Source organism: Haplochromis burtoni, unplaced genomic scaffold, assembly GCF_018398535.1.
Source record: "Haplochromis burtoni strain Fernald_Lab_line unplaced genomic scaffold, NCSU_Asbu1 Contig_145, whole genome shotgun sequence".
NCBI lineage: Eukaryota > Metazoa > Chordata > Actinopteri > Cichliformes > Cichlidae > Haplochromis > Haplochromis burtoni.
Genome location: NW_024582506.1, coordinates 420,614 through 442,774, shown reverse-complemented (window position 1 = coordinate 442,774; position 22,161 = coordinate 420,614). Strand labels below are relative to the sequence as shown.

The 22,161-nt window shown below is 40.0% G+C and overlaps 2 protein-coding genes across 3 annotated transcripts; one reads left to right on the top strand and one right to left on the bottom strand.

The window, feature by feature from the left end:
• Window positions 1–1,820: 1,820 nt before the first annotated feature.
• LOC102294479 (abhydrolase domain containing 2, acylglycerol lipase) lies at window positions 1,821–16,964 on the top strand. The gene is made up of 11 exons (XM_005931646.2): window positions 1,821–1,938; window positions 2,248–2,279; window positions 2,628–2,861; window positions 5,695–5,870; window positions 6,272–6,439; window positions 6,658–6,841; window positions 8,194–8,286; window positions 8,664–8,765; window positions 8,857–8,926; window positions 9,322–9,406; window positions 10,825–16,964. Exons 2-11 carry the CDS (start codon window positions 2,254–2,256, stop codon window positions 11,001–11,003), a joined length of 1,317 nt encoding a protein of 438 aa, XP_005931708.1. The 5' UTR covers window positions 1,821–1,938; window positions 2,248–2,253; the 3' UTR covers window positions 11,004–16,964.
• rlbp1b (retinaldehyde binding protein 1b) lies at window positions 12,855–22,047 on the bottom strand. 2 transcript variants are annotated; one of them, XM_005931645.3, is made up of 8 exons: window positions 21,920–22,047; window positions 21,091–21,132; window positions 18,951–19,079; window positions 17,719–17,923; window positions 17,288–17,466; window positions 17,012–17,170; window positions 14,713–14,823; window positions 12,855–14,127 (listed from the first exon to the last, which is right to left on the bottom strand). In XM_005931645.3, the coding sequence occupies exons 2-8, from the start codon at window positions 21,100–21,102 to the stop codon at window positions 13,999–14,001; spliced, it is 924 nt and encodes a 307-aa protein (XP_005931707.1). In that variant the 5' UTR covers window positions 21,103–21,132; window positions 21,920–22,047; the 3' UTR covers window positions 12,855–13,998. The 2 variants fall into 2 exon arrangements, with proteins under 2 accessions (XP_005931707.1, XP_042080564.1); XM_042224630.1 differs by lacking the exon at window positions 21,920–22,047 and having other exon boundaries at window positions 21,091–21,148.
• Window positions 22,048–22,161: the final 114 nt, after the last annotated feature.

Below are 22,161 nucleotides of genomic sequence, written 5' to 3'. Positions count from 1 at the left end.
CAGTGGGTCAGAGTTGATTTTTGAGCTGTCAGAGGGAGTGGTCGTGAGACAAATAATTGGTTTTAATAGGTGTGAGACTAAGAGTGATGTCTAGGAGTGGTGATTCTATCAAGCTCCCAATCTTTCACATTTATCTTGTGTGGATAAATGTAACTTATTTGTGGCTCTTTGGGCAACTAATGCAACTACATTTGTTTATGCAACACTCCATCTATTTTAGAACTCCAGTGCCTGTAATTGATTTTTCGAGGGTGAACTGAGAGAAAAAATAATAATAAAGGAGATTACATTTCTCTTTAAGAGGTAAGTAAATGGGGTGGGGGGGGGGTGTAATAATCTTTCCCCTTTTCAAGTTTTAATATGAATTGCAAAAAATTACCACCTTTCTCTGAAAACACAGATGCCACTGTATCATGTACACATCAGGCTGACTGACATTCATCAGTGGTCACTGTGGTGTGTGTCTCAGCAATGACAGATTTCTCAGATGTTCCTCTTCCATGCGACAAAGCTTCTTCACATGACTGACCTTCAGTTAGTATGAGCTGGGTTAATCATCACAAGATGACAGTTAAATGAAAATTTAATGTGACAGGACCCTGTTTGATCTTAATCCGCATTGCAGAGAGTAGCATAATCCTGTAAACTCAAATCTTGAGAACATGTGATACCCTTAAAGGGAAATGCTACTTGGCGAATTTGGCACAGGATTCATGAATGTATAGCTGGTATGTATCAGTGATGTTTCACTTCTGTCTCCCACACAGAAACAAGAAAAATTGGCCAAGATGTCTTTCACTTCTGTCTCCCATTTGGAAATGAGACTGAGGATTCATCATAAACAGCACCAGATATAAAGAAATGAAAATAATTGATAGGAGTGGAGATGAGCAGAGTTTCATTTTGACATTCTTAGTTTGTACAGCTGTGTATGCTCACAAGGCTCAATGATTTTTTGCCAAATGGGGCTTTCTGGTGTATGTTGGACTGTGGAAGATATACACATGACAATAATTGATGAATGTATATATTGCCAAAAGAATTCTATTAATTTTAGTTTACATCGTTGCATCATTGTCGCATAAAGTATGCTGAAAATCCCATTTCTTAGAATTTATTTGAAAGAGTTAAAGATTTGGGAGATGTGATGAAATGTATGCAAAAAGTATTGAGAGTGTGTATGTTACCAATCTGTAAAACTATACTTTTTGATGTCAAAGTTAAAGCCATGTCATCAACACATTAAAATAAACAAATATTCACTTATTATACATGGATATATTATATATTAATAGAAACAACATTTAAAGCATGGTTAAGCCGCTATGAGAATATACAGTCATTGATTTTGACCCAGTGTTTCCAGTTAATCAATGGCGCCCTCTTGTGGCTAACACACTCAGTGCAAAGATCAGACAAATCGCTTGAAAATGAATGACATTTGAACTGGAGGAATAACGTTTGTTGGATTTAGTTTTTCTGTTTGTATTATTATTATTTTTATTATTTGTCAACGTAAGCTAGGGTTTCAGTTAAGTAGGAAGTAAGTGGCTATGTTTGCTGTACTGCCTGCTGGTATAATCGGAAATTTCAGTTTCACAAAGCGAAGGAGGAGACTGTGACACCGAAATGGAGAGTTTCATGCATTATGTTATGACTATACATGACAGGTCTAACAAGTAGAACGTAAAATAAGATGGACAAAAACGTGAAAATAAAACGTTAAAAAATTGAATATACATATTTTCATTCGCAATTGTAAATTTATCATTTGGTTGCATTTGGGATTGCAAAAATTCGGAGCTTTTTCAGGTGGCATGAAGGCATCCCGAGCGAGCCTCTGGTCAGTCAGTTTCTCCGCTGTAAACAGGCGGTGTTAGAGCGTCAAACTTCGGGTGGGTCCGGGAAAAACCTAGTGAAACTTCAGAAAGTGTAATGGTAAGACCATACATTTTAATTTTATGCTCAACCCGTATTGCGTTCTTTACGTAAAGTGCCTGTTGTGTTTGGTCGACATCTGACAGAAAAAGTTTTACCTGAGTGACGTGACAAAGGCAACAAACTGAGGCACTTTTAAGCTAGCAGGCAGTTTCTTCTAACCTCCCTATTTCTCATTTTGTGTAATCCATATGCGTCACGTAACCGCACCGCAAACCACATATTGCAAATTACTCGTGTTTGTGTACTCTTTTGTTGGTTTGCCTTGGCCATTTAATTCAATGAGATGTTACTTGCGTGTTTTCCCAGCTCTGAATGAAATACTTTCTTCTGGCAGCAAGGTGAGTAAAAACCGTCAACATTAATAGATGGTGTCACTCCTGGATAACTCTATCATGTCTTCAGTGGATTTTTAGTTATTTATTTATTATTTTGATATTTCATACTAGACTCTACTGAAAGATCAGATCCCAAATGTCGCACAGCTGCCTATAAGTTAGAGCACCATGTCATTTTATGCTGTTGTATGTGAGAAGCTGCCGTTTTAGCAGAAATTTACAAACATATTTTATGTTTTCAATATTTCAGTTTCATTTATGAAATTTGACTTTTGTAAATGTACTGTGTAAAAATAATCCATTTGCTGTTGGCTTTTTGCTTGTGTAAATTATATGTTTATGCACACACAGCGGATCAACTCACACATATAAAATGACCACCACGGAGGGCGGTTACGTACACACCTTTGGCCCAGAGCTGCCCGCCATGTTTGATGGTGTGAAGCTGGCGGCGGTGGCTACCATCCTCTATATCATTGTCCGCTGTCTGAACCTCAAGAGTCCCACTGCACCACCAGAGATCATTTACCAGGACACCCTGCTCAGTCACTACCTGCTCAAGACCTGCCCAATGCTGACCAAAGAGTGAGAGATTTTAATATTATATTAAAAGATCTGTGATGGCACTGGGATGACTGGAATGTGGACTTAATCATGAACTCCCGATTCTTACCTTAGATACAGGTGCACCATAGATTCATCAGGCATAACATTATGACCACCTGCTTAATTTTGTGTTGGTCCCCCTTTTGCTGCCAAAATAGCCCTGACCCATTGAGGCATGGAGTCCACCAGAACTCTGAAAGTGTGCTGTGGTATCTGCACCAGCAACAGATCCTTTCAGTCCCGTAAGTTTTGAGGTGGGGCCCCCATGGATCCGATTTGTTTGCTTTGTGGCATTATCCTGCTGAAAGAGGCCACAGCTGCCAGGGAATACTGTTTCCACGAAAGGGTGTACAGGTAAGCAACTCACGCACAGCTGGCCATCCACGTGATGTGAAAGAAAATGGGATTCATCAGACCAGACCACCTTCTTCCATTGCTCCACGGTCCAGTTCTGCTGCTCACGTGCCCATAGTTGGTGCTTTTGGCAGTGGACAGGGGTCTGACCACACGGGCCAGCCTTCACTCCCCACCTGCGTCACTCTGTCGCTTATTCACCACTGTTACTTTCTTGGAACACTTTTGATAGATACTGACCACTGCATTCCAGGAAAACCCCACAAGAGCTGTGGTTTTGGAGAAGCTCTTACCCAGTCGTCTAGCCATCACAATAATCAAACTTGCCCAAATCCTTACCTTGGCACATTTTTCCTGCTTCTAGCGCATCAACTTTGAGGACAAAATGTTCACTTACTCCCGAAAATATGCTGCTCACTAACCGGTGCCATGATAATCAGTGTTATTCACTTCACCTGTCAGTGGTCATAATGTTATGCCTGATCAGTGTATTTATAGTGTGAGCACAGTGTATGATATACACAACATACAAAAATCTAGAAATTTAACAACAAAAGCAAAAGAATCAGAAAACAGTCATCCTGAAACTGTTCCAACTCTGTTCTAAGACGTGGTTTGCATTAAAGTTGGTCAGTTACAGATTTTGGCTTACATAGATGTGAATCCCACTCTCACAGTTCCTCGAGTCCTATGTTGAACTGACTGAACCACTACTTGTGTGGACTTCTGAGGTCTTTATTCGCCTTTATGTGACTCATTGTAGGGGGGGTTGGAAAAAGGCCGTTATTGGCCAGAGTCTCCCAAGAAGGACTAGATTTCCTAAACACTGTAAACAGAGCCTAGAGGAGCAGCAGTCTTTTCAGATACGTTGTAAGGGAGAGATCCATTCTCTCAGCCCAGCACCCACAGAGGCAGGCAGTGGCTGAACTAGGAAACATAAGAAAACCATGCAGTGTTGTTGCATTATAGAAGTTTAGGGGGATTTCAGCTGTTTGGAGACATAACATCCATTCACGAATGTACTTTCATTTCTCTTACTCTGACCATAATGTGAATATACATGCCATTTGTTCTCTGGTGGAATGAGCCAGGAATTACAATTTAGGCTGAGCTGATCCATTAGTGAAACTGTAATTTTCCACATACATGGTAGGAAAAAAGCTTCCCGGGGAGAAAGAAAACTTTAGAAATATTTTTTTGGAGGAAATTTACCAACCTTTCTAAGCATTTTCAATACATTTGAGTCAATATCTATCTATTGATAGAGAGACAGGCAACAGTGGATGGATGGATATCCTCATTTATTTAGATATTGGCCTTAAAATAAATGCCCCACTAGCAGCCATCAAGTGCTGCTAAGTGGTTGATCCATAGTATCCAGATTATATCAGAGATAGTCCACAGCTTCTTCTGCGTTGTAAAAACCTGGGCTCTACATTACTTTCAGGGCTGCCTTCAACCCTGAAAGAACTTAGCAAAACATTTATTTAAACAAAAACAGTGGTGCGTTAAACATCCTGTCCTGTTATGTAAGTGTTTCACCTAGAGCAGGGGTGTCAAACTCAAATACACAGTGGGCCAAAATTCAAAACTGGAACAAAGTCGCGGGCTAACATTAATATTTATTGGAAAAAAAATCTTCCTCCAGATATGAGAATGAATCTTTTCTTATGGACTCAAATAAGTTTTGCTGGAAAACTGAATATGGAGCAAGCAAAGCTTAATACTAAACAATATATATATATTAGCTGTATAATACCAGTAGGCCAGCTCTAATAGTAATTTGGTATGGCTTTGTGGGCCAAATGTAATTAGGCTGCGGGCCAAATTTGGCCCGCGGACCAGAGTTTGACACCTATGACCTAGAGTGTGCACTGGCCATGATAAAAATCTAGCTAGCGGTTGGGTAACAGTTCTGACTCACTCACCAAAGATGACAAAACATACCTCACACCCCTTCCAATAATGTTGCACAACTATTCAAAGAAACATGTCATTCATTAGAAGGAGTGTCCGTGGATGGGCTAAGCTAATGTAGCCCTGATCCACAATCCATCCTAGTGAGGTTTGGCGATTTTCTCCAAACCTCCAAGTTTACTTTCAGTTTTTTTAGGTTGTTTTTGTTTTTCTGTAAAGATTCTGTTTGCACAGTGGGTGTGCTGTTTTTTAGTACACACTATGAAGTAGATAAAGATAAGGAAAATTCTCAGCTGTTTGTTTTTGGACAGGAAGGAGCGGTATGTTGGCCAACCGCATACCTGATGTGAACTTAATTTCTGCTAAATGTTATTTGGCTACATATTTTTGGCACTCTTCATATTTAAGCACGCTGGAGTCATGTAATTTGAACACCTAAAAAAAAAAAAAGAGCACTCTCAAAGTGTGCCTGGCTTGTCAGACTGATGATCTTCTGAAGCATCTTCCAGTTACATAATATGGGCCTTGTCCTTCTTTTCAGATACATTCCTCCCTTGCTGTGGGGGAAGAGCGGTCACATCCAGACGGTGCTCTACGGGAAGATGGGACGTGTCAAAACTCCAACGCCCTGTGGGGTTCGCATGTTCCTCCCAATGCAGGATGGTGCTACGGCTACCTTTGACCTCTTTGAAGCTATTGGAGCCCACACCACTGGAGGTCAGAGGCAAAAACTACTTTGTTCCTGTTAAACCACCAAATCAGCTGGTTTTCGGGGTATTTAATTACACAACGGCTGATGTGTTGGTACTTAAAGAGCTTCCTGATTGTTGTTTAGTTGAGGTGCTTTTCTTTTCATTTCATTCCTCCTGAGTTTTATGTGCTTGTTTGGACCGAGAGAACATCAGTCTCATGTAACAAGCAGCTCCTGCTACACTTTGAGCGAGCAGCGACAACTTTAATGAACTCCCTCGAGGAACGATGCCAGCAATGTAGTTCAGTGGGGTTAAATCCGCACACACACTACAGTGCACATGACATCGACTTTTACACAAGCTCATGACTCCAATTTAAATGTAGTTGCACATCCAGACTCTTTTGTGTCTTTGTGTGGGTGCCAGATGACATTACCATGGTAATCTGTCCTGGGATTGGTAACCACAGTGAGAAGAACTACATCCGGACCTTTGTGGATTATTCCCAGCGGCAGGGTTACCGCTGTGCCGTCCTCAACCACCTGGGAGCCCTGCCTAATGTTGAGCTCACCTCACCACGCATGTTTACATACGGTAAAAAGTTATTGGCACATTGTCTGTTTTTATGATATTTTTTAACATTACTTGGATTAAAAAAAAAGAACCTTATAATGTGCAATCCTGCCAAAATCAATCTTTTGACAAATAAAACCAGATTCCCAAGAAGCATAATGTTATAAATATATATTAATCTGTCATATCGAGTATATATTACTGCTATACATTTGTAAAAGCAACTCTTTTACTTTCAGGTTGTACCTGGGAGTTTGGAGCTATGGTGGACTACATAAAACGCACTTTTCCCCAGACTCTGTTGGTGGTCGTGGGGTTCAGTCTGGGAGGAAACATCGTCTGTAAGTTCCTGGGGGAAAACCAGTCAAACCAGGACAGAGTGCTATGCTGTGTCAGCGTCTGCCAGGGTTACAGTGCCCTCAGGTTGGTAAACTGACTGAAGGATTAACACAATTAAGACTAATGGGTCATGTTGTTGTCAGCGTTGCTCTGCCGTCACGAGTGAAACTGAGGTGATCATGTTGAACTCTGATAAATACTGAAACGGGGTTTATTTACTCTGAAACACAGGAAAGAAAGGAGACTGAGAAGACTCTGTTTTATCAGGACTATCAGAGCTTTGAAAAGAAAAAGAAAAAAGCTTGTGAAAAAAGCATCCTTGGTACGGTTCCAGTCAGAGACTTTGTTAGAGAAGAAGACAGCACTCAGTGAAACCTAAATTGAATCTTAGGGAATTCTGCAGCGGCAAAGATGGTGATAGAAGTACAAAGTACAAAGATGGTGATAGAGTTAATTTCCAAGGGGGTAAAAATGTTAATAATGCCTCTTTAAGGGGAATGTCAGTAAATTTCTTAAGCAGTTTTTATCAGCTTTGACTAGTGATCTTCTACATGCAGGGACCAAAGAAATGACAGTTAATTTAGCTGTTCTTTAAATCAAGTTCCCAAATAAGTTCCTAAAGTTGTTTCTTAATGGTTCTTGTGAGATTTGCTTCAAGAAAGTATTACACGTTGTCATGTTGCCATTCACCCTGCTTCACTGAGTGAATGGGTTAAATGCAGAGAGGAATTTCCCCACGGGGATGAATAAAGTAATAAAGTATACATTATTCAGAGGGATTATTTCTGTGGTAAACAACATTCAGTGAGTGGTGATCATTTGGCAGCATTGAATTCACTTAAGCTTTTTTGGCGATTAGACCAATGAGCCGTCATAGCAGGCTGTCAGCGCTGATAGGCATTACGAGTCTAGGCCCTGATGGGATTGAAGATGGAGGATTGGATGGAGGTCTGAGTGACCAGGGGGAGGTGGGTTCCACCAATCAGAGTCAAGAGGCATCAGAGGAAAGAAGATGATTGGATTAGAGTAATGGTGTCAGCAGTGGATTTGAAAGCGTGGAAGTGATGAAAGAAATAGACTAACAGCCAAACATCCATGAAAGCAGGCAGATGAGTGATTACAGATCTTTCTTATTGAACTGAGGCATAAGCGTCATTACTGCGCTTGTATATGATCGTATTAAGCGGACCCATTACATTTGTTTTGGATTGCTTGGAGGTACTGAGTGCAATATTAGGTTATATAACTTAATTTAAAGTTTTGTGTTAAGCAGCACCATAATAGTGTTGGGGTTAAATAATTTGCAGTGTTGATATTTACAATAGTTAAAATATAATAGTGATATGATGGATCAGACTACTGCTGTAGTGACTTTAGTTTGTAATGTGGTTCCACAGTATGTTTGTATTCATGTGCATTTGCTTGTGTGTGTTTAGGGCTCAGGAAACTTTCCTTCAGTGGGACCAGTGCCGGAGGCTCTACAACTTTATGTTGGCGGAGAATATGAAGAAGATCATTCTGTCGCACAGGTGGAGCAACACAACAGTTATTGATTAATGGTTACAGATACGTAATACTCTTAAATTTGATCAGAATGTCATTTAGTCATAAAGTACTGCAGCTTTTTGCTTTTCTGTAGCTCAGACACAAGCATGAATCTTTTCTCTGCTAATTGTTGGAGTGGCTTTCTGCAGACACAAAATTTTCTCGATTATCTCTGTCTGATAGAGTAGAAATTCTTAAATGTTAGCGTAATTCTGAAAAATTTGCCAGAAATTCCTAAATCTGTTATCTAAAATGTAGATCTGTGAGTCATTTGTGGAGAATCAGATGAAAAGCACTTCTCAGCCAAACAAAGACACAGTCTCCTGCGTTGGTTTTGTCTAAATGTCATATTATTAAACAGGGACAGTTTGCTGGCCATGCAGTGCAGCAACATTGGCGATGGAGAGCTGAACAGACTGTATGCAGCCACATCTTTGATGCAGATTGATGACAGCATTATGAGGTGAAATATTCTGGGCTTTGAATATGATGGGTTGCTCTAAATTCTGTGGGCCATCTCTTTAAGTATGTTATCGCATCATTTTTCACTTCAGAAAATTCCACGGTTATGACTCACTGAGAGAGTACTATGAGAAGGAGAGCTGTGTGCACTACATCCACAAAGTGAGTGACAAGTACCTATCCGTGTATGTAACAGAGCTCAACACATCTATCCCTCTATTACTAGTTCTGCAATGACTTCATGTTTGGACTACTGTTAAATACTGTTGCTGCTATATTTATTGTTCACCTGATCTAGCATACTTGGATAGCAATCATACATAATTAAGTCCAGGTGTGGTTGAATACTACTTCTCTTATCACTGTTATATTATTCTGTTATAAAAGTGTAATGGTAGACAATATAAAATGTGGGCGTAGCTTGTGTGACATTAGCACAGAAGTGCCAGTGACGGTTACTTCTATCTTTTGTACTGTCTGTACTAATAATGTATAAGTAGGTATTCTAAAAAATTAATAAATAAACTGGACTACTCTTTTTTTTTTTTTTTTTACAGATCACTGTCCCACTCCTCCTGCTAAACTCCTTGGATGACCCACTGGTTCATCCATCACTACTGGCTGTTGCACGCACTCTTGCAGGTTTGTGGTTTTTGTCTAAACTCCTTCTGCAGTGTGAGTCAGTGGTAGTTAAAGGTTGTCTTTGTAACAGGCTAGCTTAAAGCTGGCTGCCATGATAATTTGCCCACGTTAGCAGGCAAACAAGAAAGATAGCTCGTGGTATGTTTTAATTATAGATAGCTAGCAGTTTATTAGAATAGAAGAATTTAATAGTCACTTGATTCTATTCTATTCTGACAAGCTAACAAGGATTCCTCCTAATAACACCTGTAACTGTGTCTATGTTTGATATTTGCCATGTATGGTTTTATTTAGTGAACGTGGTGAAGTCTTGGCCAGTGGGCATGTTGAAGTAAAACTGGGTAGGGCATTCACAGAGCAACCTTTGTTTTAATTTTGTGGAGTTCCTCAAGCTAATTTTTTATCACTGTTGTTAACTATGTAATGTTTTCTTAGCTACCTAGCATATGTGGCTAGCTGGCTATTCAGATTTCTTCCTGCACAATGCTTGAAGAAGCCAGGTTTGTTTGTTTTTTGGGAGGGGAGTTGTGATTGTGTTGTGTTGTACTGGAGGCAGGCTGTTGGCGTGTCTAACTTGATGTTAGCTAGTTATCAGTCAGTAGTTAAATTGTAACAGAGAAGAGGAAATAAGCATTGTAGTGAATATGAACATTACAACCTGTGGATTTACATGGAACATTTGAGTCTTCAACATAGAAAACATGTTGTTGAAAGGAACTGAGAAAGTCAAGGAAAGTCTTTTTTAAGTTGTTTTACGTAAAACAGCTTAAAGACTTTCCTTGACACCAAGTTTAAAATATGCTTCCATACAAACCTTTAATAACAAATATTAAAGATATTATTTCATGGCATGCAACACAGAGGTGATGTAGAGTCTGGTGAAAATGCTGTCCTCACAGTGGTGCTAACTCAGAGCAGCATGAAGCGGGTTAACAGGGCACTCGCAACACAGTCTTAGTTGTTGATAAAGTCTTGATGCAGCTATCTGCTCAACACACCCTCCCCAGACAGTCTTGTTGAATTTTTCAGGGCCATGTGATCCACCTGAGCTGTTGGGTTATATACAGGGACCTGTGTGTGTGTCTGGCCTCAACCTGCTGCCTTGTCTTGCCTCACATGGGAGATTCTTGTTTTGTAAAAGTCTTCGTATTCATGTAAAGTTTTTACGCTTCAAGTAGTCATGAATTCTAATTCTTTAAATTTTTGTCTACTTTTCTACTGGTTCTGTATCAAGATTCAAGTTATAATCTGTGCAGTCAGTTTCTTTTGAAAAACATGATCATCTTCATGGTTGGATATTTGGACTCGTCACAGCTTTGGCGTCATTTAGCTTCTTAAAAATTGGTCTTTGACGGGAACAGATTTTTGGTGAACTGAAACTTTATACTTCTCTCTTCCTAACTGTCTTCCCCTTTTAGAGAAAATGCCCAATGTGGTATTTGCCCTGACTCAACATGGGGGCCACATGGGCTTTTTCGAGGGAGCTGTTCTGTTCCCTCAGCCCCTCACCTGGATGGACAAGGTCATAGTGGAGTACACCAACGCCGTCTGCCGCTGGGAGAAGAAGCAGTCGGTCTGTCAGAGTAGCAGCGAGTAGGACATGAACTTTTTGTATGGAAGCACGCAATACCACTCTGCGAGTTGCACTTACATACAAGTCCAGAGACAAACGCACAAAGACAGCTTGCTGTACCTGCTCAGCTTCAGCACTTTTGGCCTTACAGCTACATGATTCTGGAACTTGTTGATGATTAGACAAGGCAGCCTGAGTGGAAGTGGTTAAACCAGATTAGAAATAAAAACCTACAGAGGTGATCGCACAGGTGAGTGTAATGTGATCCCAAGCAGAAGTGTTCTTTCTGCTTTTGTTCTTTTTATCTCTCAGGTTAACAATAGTTTGCCCTCTGCTGGTTTTTGGCAGGTACTTCTTTCTTTATTCTCTAAAGCAGGGTGTGTAATTTGAATTCTGCCATAAGAAAGAAGAAAAGGTGGACTTTTTTTTTCAAGTTTTCAAATAATATTTTAATGATGTTTTGGTTCTGTCCTGTTCTGAAGTCCTTTAATTGAAATAGTACATTTTCACTAAGAGGATGTTGCTGTTTATTAAAGAAAAACATCTGATAAGAATGTGATTTAATCTCTCAAATCAGGTAATGTTTTACAGATATTTTTTGGTAGGTTTTCATGCTCAATTTTCTCCAGTGGACTCTCAGTCTGCATTTAGGGTAGACAAAAACAGACCCAACTGAACATTTCTGGTTTGTTGAAACATGTACTTGTAGATCCAACCATTCCATGAATCAATCAATTTACTGTAAAGCCTCCTGGTGTAGAACTCTGGTTACCCAAAACTTATAAATAACTAATAACTCCCAGCGTAGAAATAATTTAACTAGAAGTGACAGGTGTGGTGGTATAAACGGCTGTTTACGGTATGTTTCGAAGGTGATAACATTTTGAATGTGTCTCTTCTTGGTCACGATTATGTTCCATATACCAGGCATGGCTTCAGTTTAAACACTGTAGTGACTTAATATTAAACTTTAGCATCGATTACCTTTTGGGGGAGGATGTTGTTGTTGTTCATAGCTGTTCATTGCTGCCTACTGGATGGTGGTGTTTGCAATATAAAAGGTAAAGACAGTTAAGAGTATCGCTCTATTGAAGATGATTAGTGTCACTGACAAAAAAGGACAGGGGGGTGGATTTTTATATTTTTTATTTTCTGAATTGTGAGAAAGAAAAAAAAACACTCCTGTACTGTCACGGTACTGTAAATTTCCACCAGAATTATGTGATTTCAAAGGTTTCAAACACCAGCTAAGCTGGTGAGGGCACAAATGCAATGTTTTTGCTGTTTTGGTTTGCTTGTTTTTAATATTCTGAGCTCTTATTATCATGTTAAGGACTTTTGAGGTTGGTCAGTTTCCTGTGAGTTACATTCTCAGTGGACTCCACCCAGTCTATGTAGCCTCCAAATTATGCAACTTGTATCTGCTCTGCAGAAGTCAAATGTCATGCAACAGCACCACAAACATGTCCTGACTTTTTCACTGTTTGCTCGCACTTTATTGTCTTCAATGCACTATGTAGAGTCATTGACAATTAAAAGTAAATGAACACATTTTTATTGGTGTGATATTATAAATTAAGACGTTTCAATTGTCTTTTCTCACAATCATTTTCTGATGGGGTATTGTGCAAAATGTAAAAACTTACTCTTCATTAACTTGTTCCCGGATGAATGAGTTTTTTCAAGTTACTTGACAAGATTTTTCTTTTTAGTCTCATTTCACATAACAGGGGCTTGTCTGCATTCTTGAACATATGATTATGATGTAGAAAATGAAGGAAAATGTGGGTGTTTTCATGGTGCGCAGCCTGTTTACAAGTGATTTTCACATATTGTTTCCTTTTGTGTATTTCTACATCAACAAAGTCACAACCCTTTGCATTTATTAACAGTTTATTGTACATGTATTGACATTGTTATTGGTGCACTGGGTAGCACAATGGGTCAAACTTTATTATACCTTACTGAAGAAGTCTTAAAAAAAAGAAAGAAAAGCAGGAAAGAGAGGCACTTGTTGGAATACCAGCCTTGTGCAAGAAGATGATCAGGGGTAAGAGGTTGGGTCCTGAGAAAGCTGGGGCCTGCCAGTAATAAACCATCTGTGTGGGTGAATTTAAGTCCAGAGAAAGCACAGTTTGACAAAACGGAGACATAACATGTGGTGTTCAGAGCCGGTCAGGATTGGCAGTGTTTTTGCGTAATGGAAAAACACTGTATGTGATAAGATAATCACATATATGACTTTGATTTTTTTTTTTTGGTCTGCTAATCATAAGCTTCTGTACACTTCACACCAGTACCAAACCATGCTACTTCTTCTGCTTCTTCTTCTTCTTCTTCTTCTTCTTCTTTTAAGATCGCTCCAAGGCAGCCAGTCATTCAGTCCATGTACTTGGGTTTGGAATGAACTAAAAGTGATTGTCACAGCTAATCCACCACTGTGTACATTTACTTATCTGCATTTATTTATTTATTTATTTATTGGTTATGGTTCTAGTGATAAAAAGGGGAACCCTGTGACAAGATTGATGCTAATTGGACTAAAATTTATCTTAATTGCACCAACGAAAAAAAGTCCTGGCCTGAGCGAGATAATTTGGACTGGACTGTTTATTCTGCTAAAAACAAAATACAGAATTGGCAAAAAGTAAATAAATACAAACACTAAAATGTTCACTGTAATGAGTTAGAAGTGACTTTCAAAGAAAGACAAGCAAATACATGAAGTGCATGCACTCTGTAGTTATTTGGAGCATGTATGGCACTTTTGATGGTCATCAACTAGAAAATTCAAACTATACGGTGTCACTGGGATGGCTTGTCTAGTTTTTGTCTTGAATGTGCTTTACCAGGACCTGTGCAGTACAGTATCATTTTACCTTCTAACACAGTCACGACTTTCATTCATAACTTTAGTTCCTACAACCACACAGCTAGATTGGGCGTTGATTCTTCACAGTCTATAGGGTTTATAATACGTAAAGGCTCTCGACCTCATTGGCAAAAGGACTGAGGATGTCTAGTCAAACAGCTTGGCTGCTGTGGCCTTGCCGTCGTACTTGGGACCTTTTCCGTCAAACTCGGCAGGGAGAATTTCGGCATCAAACTCCTTGTAGTAATTTTCCAACTCGTCTCCGTGCACGAACACCTAAAACGAACATCCACAGCTGTTAGAGATGCTTAAAAGTGTGTGCTATCCTTCAGCAGCCAAATGTCAAAGACATAAATTAATTTAATATCCTTGTATCGAATATCCTGACAGACTCAAACGTATTGCTTAAGCGCACCATAAAACCAATTTTTAGAGTGGCATTATGGTTATTAGATTCAGCTCTGTTAATCAGAGTGAAACACACATCAAAATCCTTTCAGAAGCAAACTGAAGGATCCAGACCAACACATTATTGAATTAATACAGTGGTACTTGACTGTCGAGTATGTATGAAAGTCTTGTTTTATTAGAAAAAATGCAAAACTGTTTTTGCTACTTTTTGCCAAGCAGGTTCATGTCAAGTCAGATGCTGTCACGTTGCATATTACAGCTCTCCTGCACTCAAACCAAAATATAAAGGATATCTTGAGCTTGGCTGATGATAGGTTTACATATCAGAGACTTAAGGGGCAACAGTGGTCACAGTTTGCATTGCAAACCCCCTTAATGTCTGCCATTAATGCTCTCTACAAGGACTAAAACCAATCTATGTTGTCATTGAATATGATTCATTTGACTCACTCTCTCCAGCAGCTTGCTCTTCATGAGAGGTTTGACCACATTATAGGTGGTAGTGAAGTACCAGGGCTGGTGGATGAAGTGCACAGCTTTGAAACGGGCAGGGAATGAGTCCTGGTGGAACACAAAGAGCAAGATGAAGGGCAAGGAATCTAAAAATCCATCATAAATGAATGCCAAGTCAAAGTGTTGAAACTTTGTTTGACTACTCTATTATACAATGGTTTTTGAGCTGTGGACGCTCTGCTTCCACAGACGAAAAGCAGAGCGTCTGTGGGAGTCCACCGGTCTGACTGTCCATCGTGAGCACTTTAAAGACCTACTTTACCTATATAATGAATCAGTCAAAGAGGCCAGATCCTCTTACTTCAATAATCTTATAAATCGTCATAAAAATAATTCAAGAATTCTATTTGATACCATCAACAGTATTGTTCCTCCTCCAACCCAGCATGCTCTGTTGCTTTCTGATGAAGATTGTAATACTTTGCTTAATTACTTTGTAAATAAGGTGATGGACTTGAAATCCAAAATTTCCTCAAGTGCCTCCCCTTATGAAGATACCCCTTGCTGTCTTGGATCATTTACCTCCTTTTCTCCAATCACACTAAATGACTTAATTATAGTTTTAGGTAAAATGAAATCCTCATCATGCTCTGTAGATATATTACCTCACTCTGTCCTGTCCGGGTCTATCACCAGCATTGGTCCATTGATCATCAACAGTTCACTGAGGCAAGGCTGTGTTCCATCTTATTTTAAACATGCTGAGGTAACTCTGCTAGTAATTACCGACCTATTTCAAAATTGCCATTTGTAAGTAAATTACTTGAAAAAATTGTTGAAAATCAGTTCAGGTCTCTATTATGTAAATGACACATTCTTGACCCTTTTTCAGTCTGGCTTTCAAAAGTAGTACTCTACAGAGACCGCTCTCTTAAGAGTCTATAATGATCTATTAATGGCATCTGACGCAGGGAACTGTTCTGTGATCATTTTGCTTGATCTTAGTGCAGCCTTTGACACTATCGACCACAAAATCCTACTTAACAGGCTCAAGGTTTTGGCTGGTATATCTGGCTCTGCCCTAGACTGGTTTTCTTCCTACTTATCAGACAGGACCTTTTCTGTTAGGACTGACAGGTTCACCTCTGACATTGCTGCCCTGACCTGTGGTGTCCCACAGGGTTCAGTTTTAGGTCCATTACTATTTTCTTTTTATATGCTTCCTTTAGCTGGTATCATTCAATCTTTTAGCGACCTGTCTTATCATTTTTATGCTGATGACATTCAGCTCCATATGCCCTTTAAGCCTCATCAGCTGGATAGGCTGTCCACCCTAGTCCAGTGCTTAACCCAGGTTTCTGATTGTCTTTCAAGCAACTACCTTGTTCTAAATACTAACAAGACCGAGACCATGATCATAGCTCCTCCTGAGCTACATTCTAAAATCAGTCAGGTTCTTGCCTCTTTCTGTCCATCTGTCAAGTCAAATATTAATATTTGACTCTTCTCTGGGCCTCGACTCTCATGTAAAATCCTTGTCTCGTTCCTGTTTCTATCATTTAAGAAACATATCTAAACTGCGACATATGGTTTCCTCTGCTGAACTGGAAAAACTCATTCATGCATTTGTGTCATCACGCTTAGATTACTGTAATTCCCTGTTTACTAGCTTGGATAAATCATCTCTCTCTCGCCTCCAGACAATAAAAAACGCAGCAGCCAGACTACTAACTCGCTCTACCAAGCGTGTTCACATCACTCCCATCTTATATTCTTTACATTGGCTCCCAATAGAGTTTAGAATTCGCTTTAAAATTCTTGTTTTAACATACAGAGCACTAAATGGCCAGGCTCCAGATTACTTATCCAAGCTTCTTATAAAATACACTGCTGCTTGTCATCTCCGCTCACAGACTCAGAGTCTCTTAGTTGTTCCCCGTACATGACTGAAGACAAAAGGGGACAGAGCCTTTCAGTCTGTTGCACCAAGGCTGTGGAACAGTTTACCACTACATTTATGTTTGCTTGACTCTGTGGATTCTTTTAAAAAACAGTTAAAAACTCTTCTGTTCAAACAAGCCTTTTGTTGATCTACATATTTTATATTTTTTACATTATTTACATTTGATCTTTTACATTGTATATAATGTCTATTGATTTTATTGTTTATTTTAATATTTGTGTACGGCGCTTTGTGATTGTCTGTCTGAAAAGCGCTTAATAAATAAAGTTTACTTACTTACTTACTTCTCCTCTAAAGTAATTCAACCAAAATAATGGATTTTTTCCCCCCCACCTGTAACATGTCCACCATCTTTTTGAGCTCAGTGGGTTTGATTCCTGATGCCTGCTGCATGGTGAAGCCCTTGAAGTTTTCAATGATACAGAATCCATTGATTTGAGTTTCCTCGTTCTCTAGAAGCTTCTCAAGTATCACACAGTAGGCGCGCAGGATCTGAATGCACACAGACAAACATGTTTTATATTTATAGTATCTTCTAGTAAGCTCCTGTCAGAGATGGGACAAAAATACATAAGCTTCCTGTGTAATAAAAGAAATGAGTCACCATACCTCGTCAAAGGTGATCTCCTCGTAGTCCCAGTTCTCGATGTTGAAAAGCAGGACCACACGGCCGTATTTGTCTCTGCTATGCAGGATGCCGGGGTAGCCGGCCTCGATGGTGCTGCGCACGGCCTCAGGGGTCAGGTTCTCGAACAGCTCGGGGTAATCCTTCCTAAAACGCACATAACCTGAGTAGAAGCACAGGAAGCCTATTAGATTACATTTCATCTTTGAAAAATGCTTTTTTTAACTACAGGTGGTAGATTTTTTTTTTTTAAATTTCTTTTTTTAACCTGGATCCTTATGATAAAATCATATGTTTGTGAGGCTACATGACTTTTCAGAATTGATACCATAATGACGCTTAGATGCACAGAGGAAGAAATGATGTGCATGTATTTAGATCTGCCACTTTCAGCCGCTCATTTTGAACATTTTACCCTTCATAAGGTCGAAAGCCCTGGGCACGTCGTACTTCCTGGCACGAATGAAGCGGGTCAGCATGTTGTCTGGTTTCTCCCCGAAGGTGTCCTGCACCCCCTTGGCCAGATCATCACCACCTTCTGCCTTCTCCTTAATAATTGCTCGCAACTCCTTCACTGCTGACACCCGCTTCTCATCGGTCTCATTCAGCTCATCCTTGGCCTGCAGAGAGGAGCCAGTCCAGGCAGTTAGTTCACAGATTATATTTGAGTGGTCCTGGTTGTATAAGGGTTTATTTTCACAAATATGGTCCATGTTTCATTTCACTTGTGCCCTTAAAGTTGGTCGTACTGATCAAACCATTGTGTTCTACCAGATACAAGGTGATAATTTAGATAGGATAGGGTAGTGGTCTAACCACAATTAAGAATGACATGCCAGCTTTAAGACCCGAACTCTTCCATGGCATGCATTTTTAATCTTTGATATTTGGGCTGATTGGAACCCGATGAACGTAAAAACAAAGAATCACCAGATTATTATTAGTTTTTACTTGATTTCTTTTCCAAGAAAGATGAGAGCCACATATGAGGATATTCGTTTTCAATTTTGATAAGACAGAGGCAGTATAATGTCCTTGTAAGTGGATATCAGGCCCTTGTAGAGCAAAATTTAGTATTTTGGTCTAAATAACCCAAAATGTGATGTCCACATATGTGGATGCCAGGTCCTAGGAGGTTAAAGTCACTGCTTCCAATTTGTAACTTAAGACAAACAATTGGAGGGCTACTATCCCAAGTTTTACATTTCTGGTGCCACCTATTGTTGTGAAAGGGTATTGCACATCCTAATGAAGCCTTAATGTTTTTTCCCAATTTGGAACACCAACACAAAGATGTACCTTCAAAAAACTGGACATTGTTAATAAGTAAACCATTGAAAGTTGTATATTCTCAAACTTTAATTTTATTTATGAAAACAAACTTCAATTTAGAGTCATTTATCTAGCGTAAAATGGGGTAAAGACGCTACAATAATAGAGGGATAATGCCAACAATCAGATGACTCCCTATGAGCTAGCATTAGGCAACAGTGGGAAGGAAAAACTCCCTTTTAACAAAAGGAAACCTGGAGGTTTTACTGGGGTTGTTCTGGCATTGCATTACAATTCCTTTGCTTGTTAAAGAGTTTTTTGTCCTGATGTGACTCTGATGAATCTTGATCTTATTCCAAAGGTTTCTTTGATCACCTTCTGCATTGTGTGGTCTGGCACGTTGGTGCAGGGTCCAAAAACTGGTCCGTGGTCCTTGACAGTCAGACGCTCTAGCTTGGCCCTGAGCGCCTGCTCCTCCTCTGACACCATACGGTAAGTTCCACTCTGAGGACAGAAGATATTATTACAGCTTGTCATGGTTGTGTATAAATGTTTATTTATAGTGAGAAAATCTATTGGTCCTGTAATCTCAAATTCCTCAGAAACATTTAAAGACACTTAATCAGGGAAACAAATGGACTAGTAAATTTACAATCAAATGACCTCCCAAAGTCCAACTTCCCGTCTGGATTCGGGAGACAGACACGTTGTCTTCTTTTAAGATTAGGCTTAAAATGTTCCTTTTTGATAAAGCATATAGTTGGGACTGGATCAAGTGACCCTGAATCCTCTCTTAGTTTCTTAGTTATGCAACAATAGGTGCACATGATGCACAAAGTGTTTCTTTTTTATTCACTTCTTTAAACTCACTATGTGTTCATGTTTATACACAACTTTGCATTTAATCTTACTTCTTAGCCTGCACCTATCCACTCGAACTCTGCGCTCCTCCAGTCAGATGCTTTTATTAGTTCCACACTCCCAGTTCAAATCTAAAGGTGACAGGGCTTTCTCCAGTGGCCTTGACTTGACTAATCATTAGCTATTATTAATCTCTGGCTCTCTTCCACAGTGTGTCTTTTGTCCTGTTTTCCTGCCCTCACCCACCACCCTCACTGAGCATGGTTCTGCTGGAGGTTTCTTCCTGTTAAAGGGAGTTTTTCCTTCACACTTTTGCCAAGTGCTTGCTCATAAGGGTGGCCTGGTTGTTTTCTCTGTATTATTGTAGGGTCCTTGCCTTACAATGTTGAGGTAAATGTTGTTGTGATTTGGAACTAATTGAACTGAACTGAAGGGCAGCGGGTGGCGCAGTGGTTAATGCTGTTGCCTCACAGCAGTAAGGTCCTGAGTTTGACTCCACCATCTTGCCGAAGTCTTTCTGTGTAGAGTTTGCATGCTCTCCCTGTGTTTGGGTGGGTTGTCTCAGGCCTCCTCCCACAGTCCAAAGACATATGGTGGGACTTTAGGGTAATTGATGATTCTAAATTGGCCATGGGTCTGAGTGTGAATGGGTGGCTGTTTCTCGGTGTTAGCCCTGTGACAGACTGGCGATGTGTCCAGGGTGTACCCTGCCTCTCACCCTATGATTGCTGCGATAGGCTCCACCACTCTACACCCCCAACACCACCACCCCACCCCACTGCAAAATAAGGATAAGTGGAACTGATCTCAATTCAAAGCTACTCTAGTTGTGGTCAAGAAATGAATATGAAACTGAGCATGCTATATCCACTTTAGTAAAGATTAAATGCTTTAAACCAACAGACAAAGTTGTGCTTTTGAACACAAACCCCAGTAGGCCCTGTTCAGAGCAAACATTTTATCATAGTAAGAAGGCACAGGTATGATTACCATCATTAAAAATGGATGCATTCCACTTAGGTGTGCCATTTCCAGGATCTTGACATTATGGATGTTCACTGGCTTAGTGGCACAGGTGAATGAAGCACATTCATTTTTAATGGCAGCAGTGTCACCTGTCAAAATTGCTGTGATGGGGGAGACTAACTAAAGATGTTGCAGTTTGTTATAATGGCTGATGGAAAACCGTTTCCCTGTGAGCACAAAGATGTTTATGTTTCACGTGTCTGCAGGAAAACTTTTAAGTTGCGCAGCACTTTGGATAAAAGCCGAGTACCTCGTCATGTCAATTTAACTCTCTCACAAGACTGGGTTTTGCTGTGTGAGCTTTAAAACACGTCTAATCCACGTGAGACAGGATGCCTGTCCACCAGTGTTGCAGGTCCGCAATCAATAGACTTCAGTGTTTTGGTTAATCTCCCTCACATGAGTCCTGCAAAGCTTGTAAATACATGGTGAGGACCACTATTCGACCTGAAGCAGGGATCAGAGATTAGCAGCTAAAGAAACTGTGGCTATCGCTGGTGTCTGCAACAATGGGCCTTTGGGAAGTTTTGAGCTGCAGCTGAATCCATCTGAGATGGAGAATAGATGTTTGTCCTTATGAATGCTGTCCTGTTTGTCTGTTTAAGAGTGTAAAAGTGGAGATACTCACGACTACAGCCATGTCTTCTCTTTAAAAATGTCCTTGTCCTGTCTGGAAGAAAAGAAGAGGTAACTTGTGATTCTTATCAATCCCACTTAAATCTTAAAAACTGACACACTGTAGTCCTTCTAAATCCCTTTTATCCCATCCTCTCTGCTCTCACATGGTACCTTTTTGGCTATATTTAGCTTTTGCCAATCCTGGGTGACTTATCAGGAGAGTTAAGCTTGACAGCCTTTTAGTTTCATAATCATCAGGCTCACAGTGGGTGTCGATGGGCAAAATGTTAGATATAGAGCAAAAAAATCTTTAATTGGTACAATGGTGCATACATATAGGCATACATACAGTATAATACAGCATGCAACCACTTGATGAAGGAGATTTGAACAAAAGTTGAATAGCTAACCTAGTTGCGGTCAGTTATTTACTTGAAAGAAAATGAAAGTGCATTCTAATAGTCTATTAAGCATTTATAAAATATATTCATAAAGACCAGCAACATCCATATGTCTTTATAATACCATGCTACACAGCTCAAAGCTGTGGTATCACGAGTGCTTGCATTTTTATGACTCTCGGTCTCAGTGGAAACGCCTCAAACCTAACCACTGTCAGCCCCATGATGCACCCACTGCACAAGATTTGAGCTGGAATGATCTGCTTTTAGATACCTCGAGATAAAAGAGAAACAAGGCAGCAAAACATCCATAATTTCATCCTACTACATAAGATGAAGTCTGTAAAGCTGAGCCAAATCCACTGCCTGGTAACAACAGGAGTTAAGGAACTGAATACAACTGGAAGCATCATCTGAGCAAAGAAGGCCGATTCCTACCTGAGGCAGACGTGAAGTAGCTGGCGGGGAGTCACAGGGTCTGTGCTGAGAAGTGTCGATGGGACCTATGATTTGTAGTGTTGGGATTAGTCGCGTCACAGCAGATTACACCCAACAGGCTCCTTTTTCTTTTCAATCAGTATAAAAGAGGCAGTGAGTGTGGAAAAGGGGGGAGTAGCTGTGATGGGGTTGCTTTTTTAACCAATGGTGGACGAGCTCCGGTGATGAAAGGCAGGGCCAGG

Coding starts and splice junctions, on each gene's coding strand:
- rlbp1b (XM_005931645.3), bottom strand. Junction 17,171..17,287: donor AGGAGATCACCTTTGACGAG/GTATGGTGACTC, acceptor GTGTGCATTCAG/ATCCTGCGCGCCTACTGTGT. Junction 14,128..14,712: donor AGAGCAAGCTGCTGGAGAGA/GTGAGTCAAATG, acceptor TGTTCGTTTTAG/GTGTTCGTGCACGGAGACGA.
- LOC102294479 (XM_005931646.2), top strand. CDS start 2,254: ATGAAATACTTTCTTCTGGCAGCAAG. Junction 5,871..6,271: donor TGGAGCCCACACCACTGGAG/GTCAGAGGCAAA, acceptor TGTGGGTGCCAG/ATGACATTACCATGGTAATC. Junction 8,766..8,856: donor ATTGATGACAGCATTATGAG/GTGAAATATTCT, acceptor TTTTCACTTCAG/AAAATTCCACGGTTATGACT.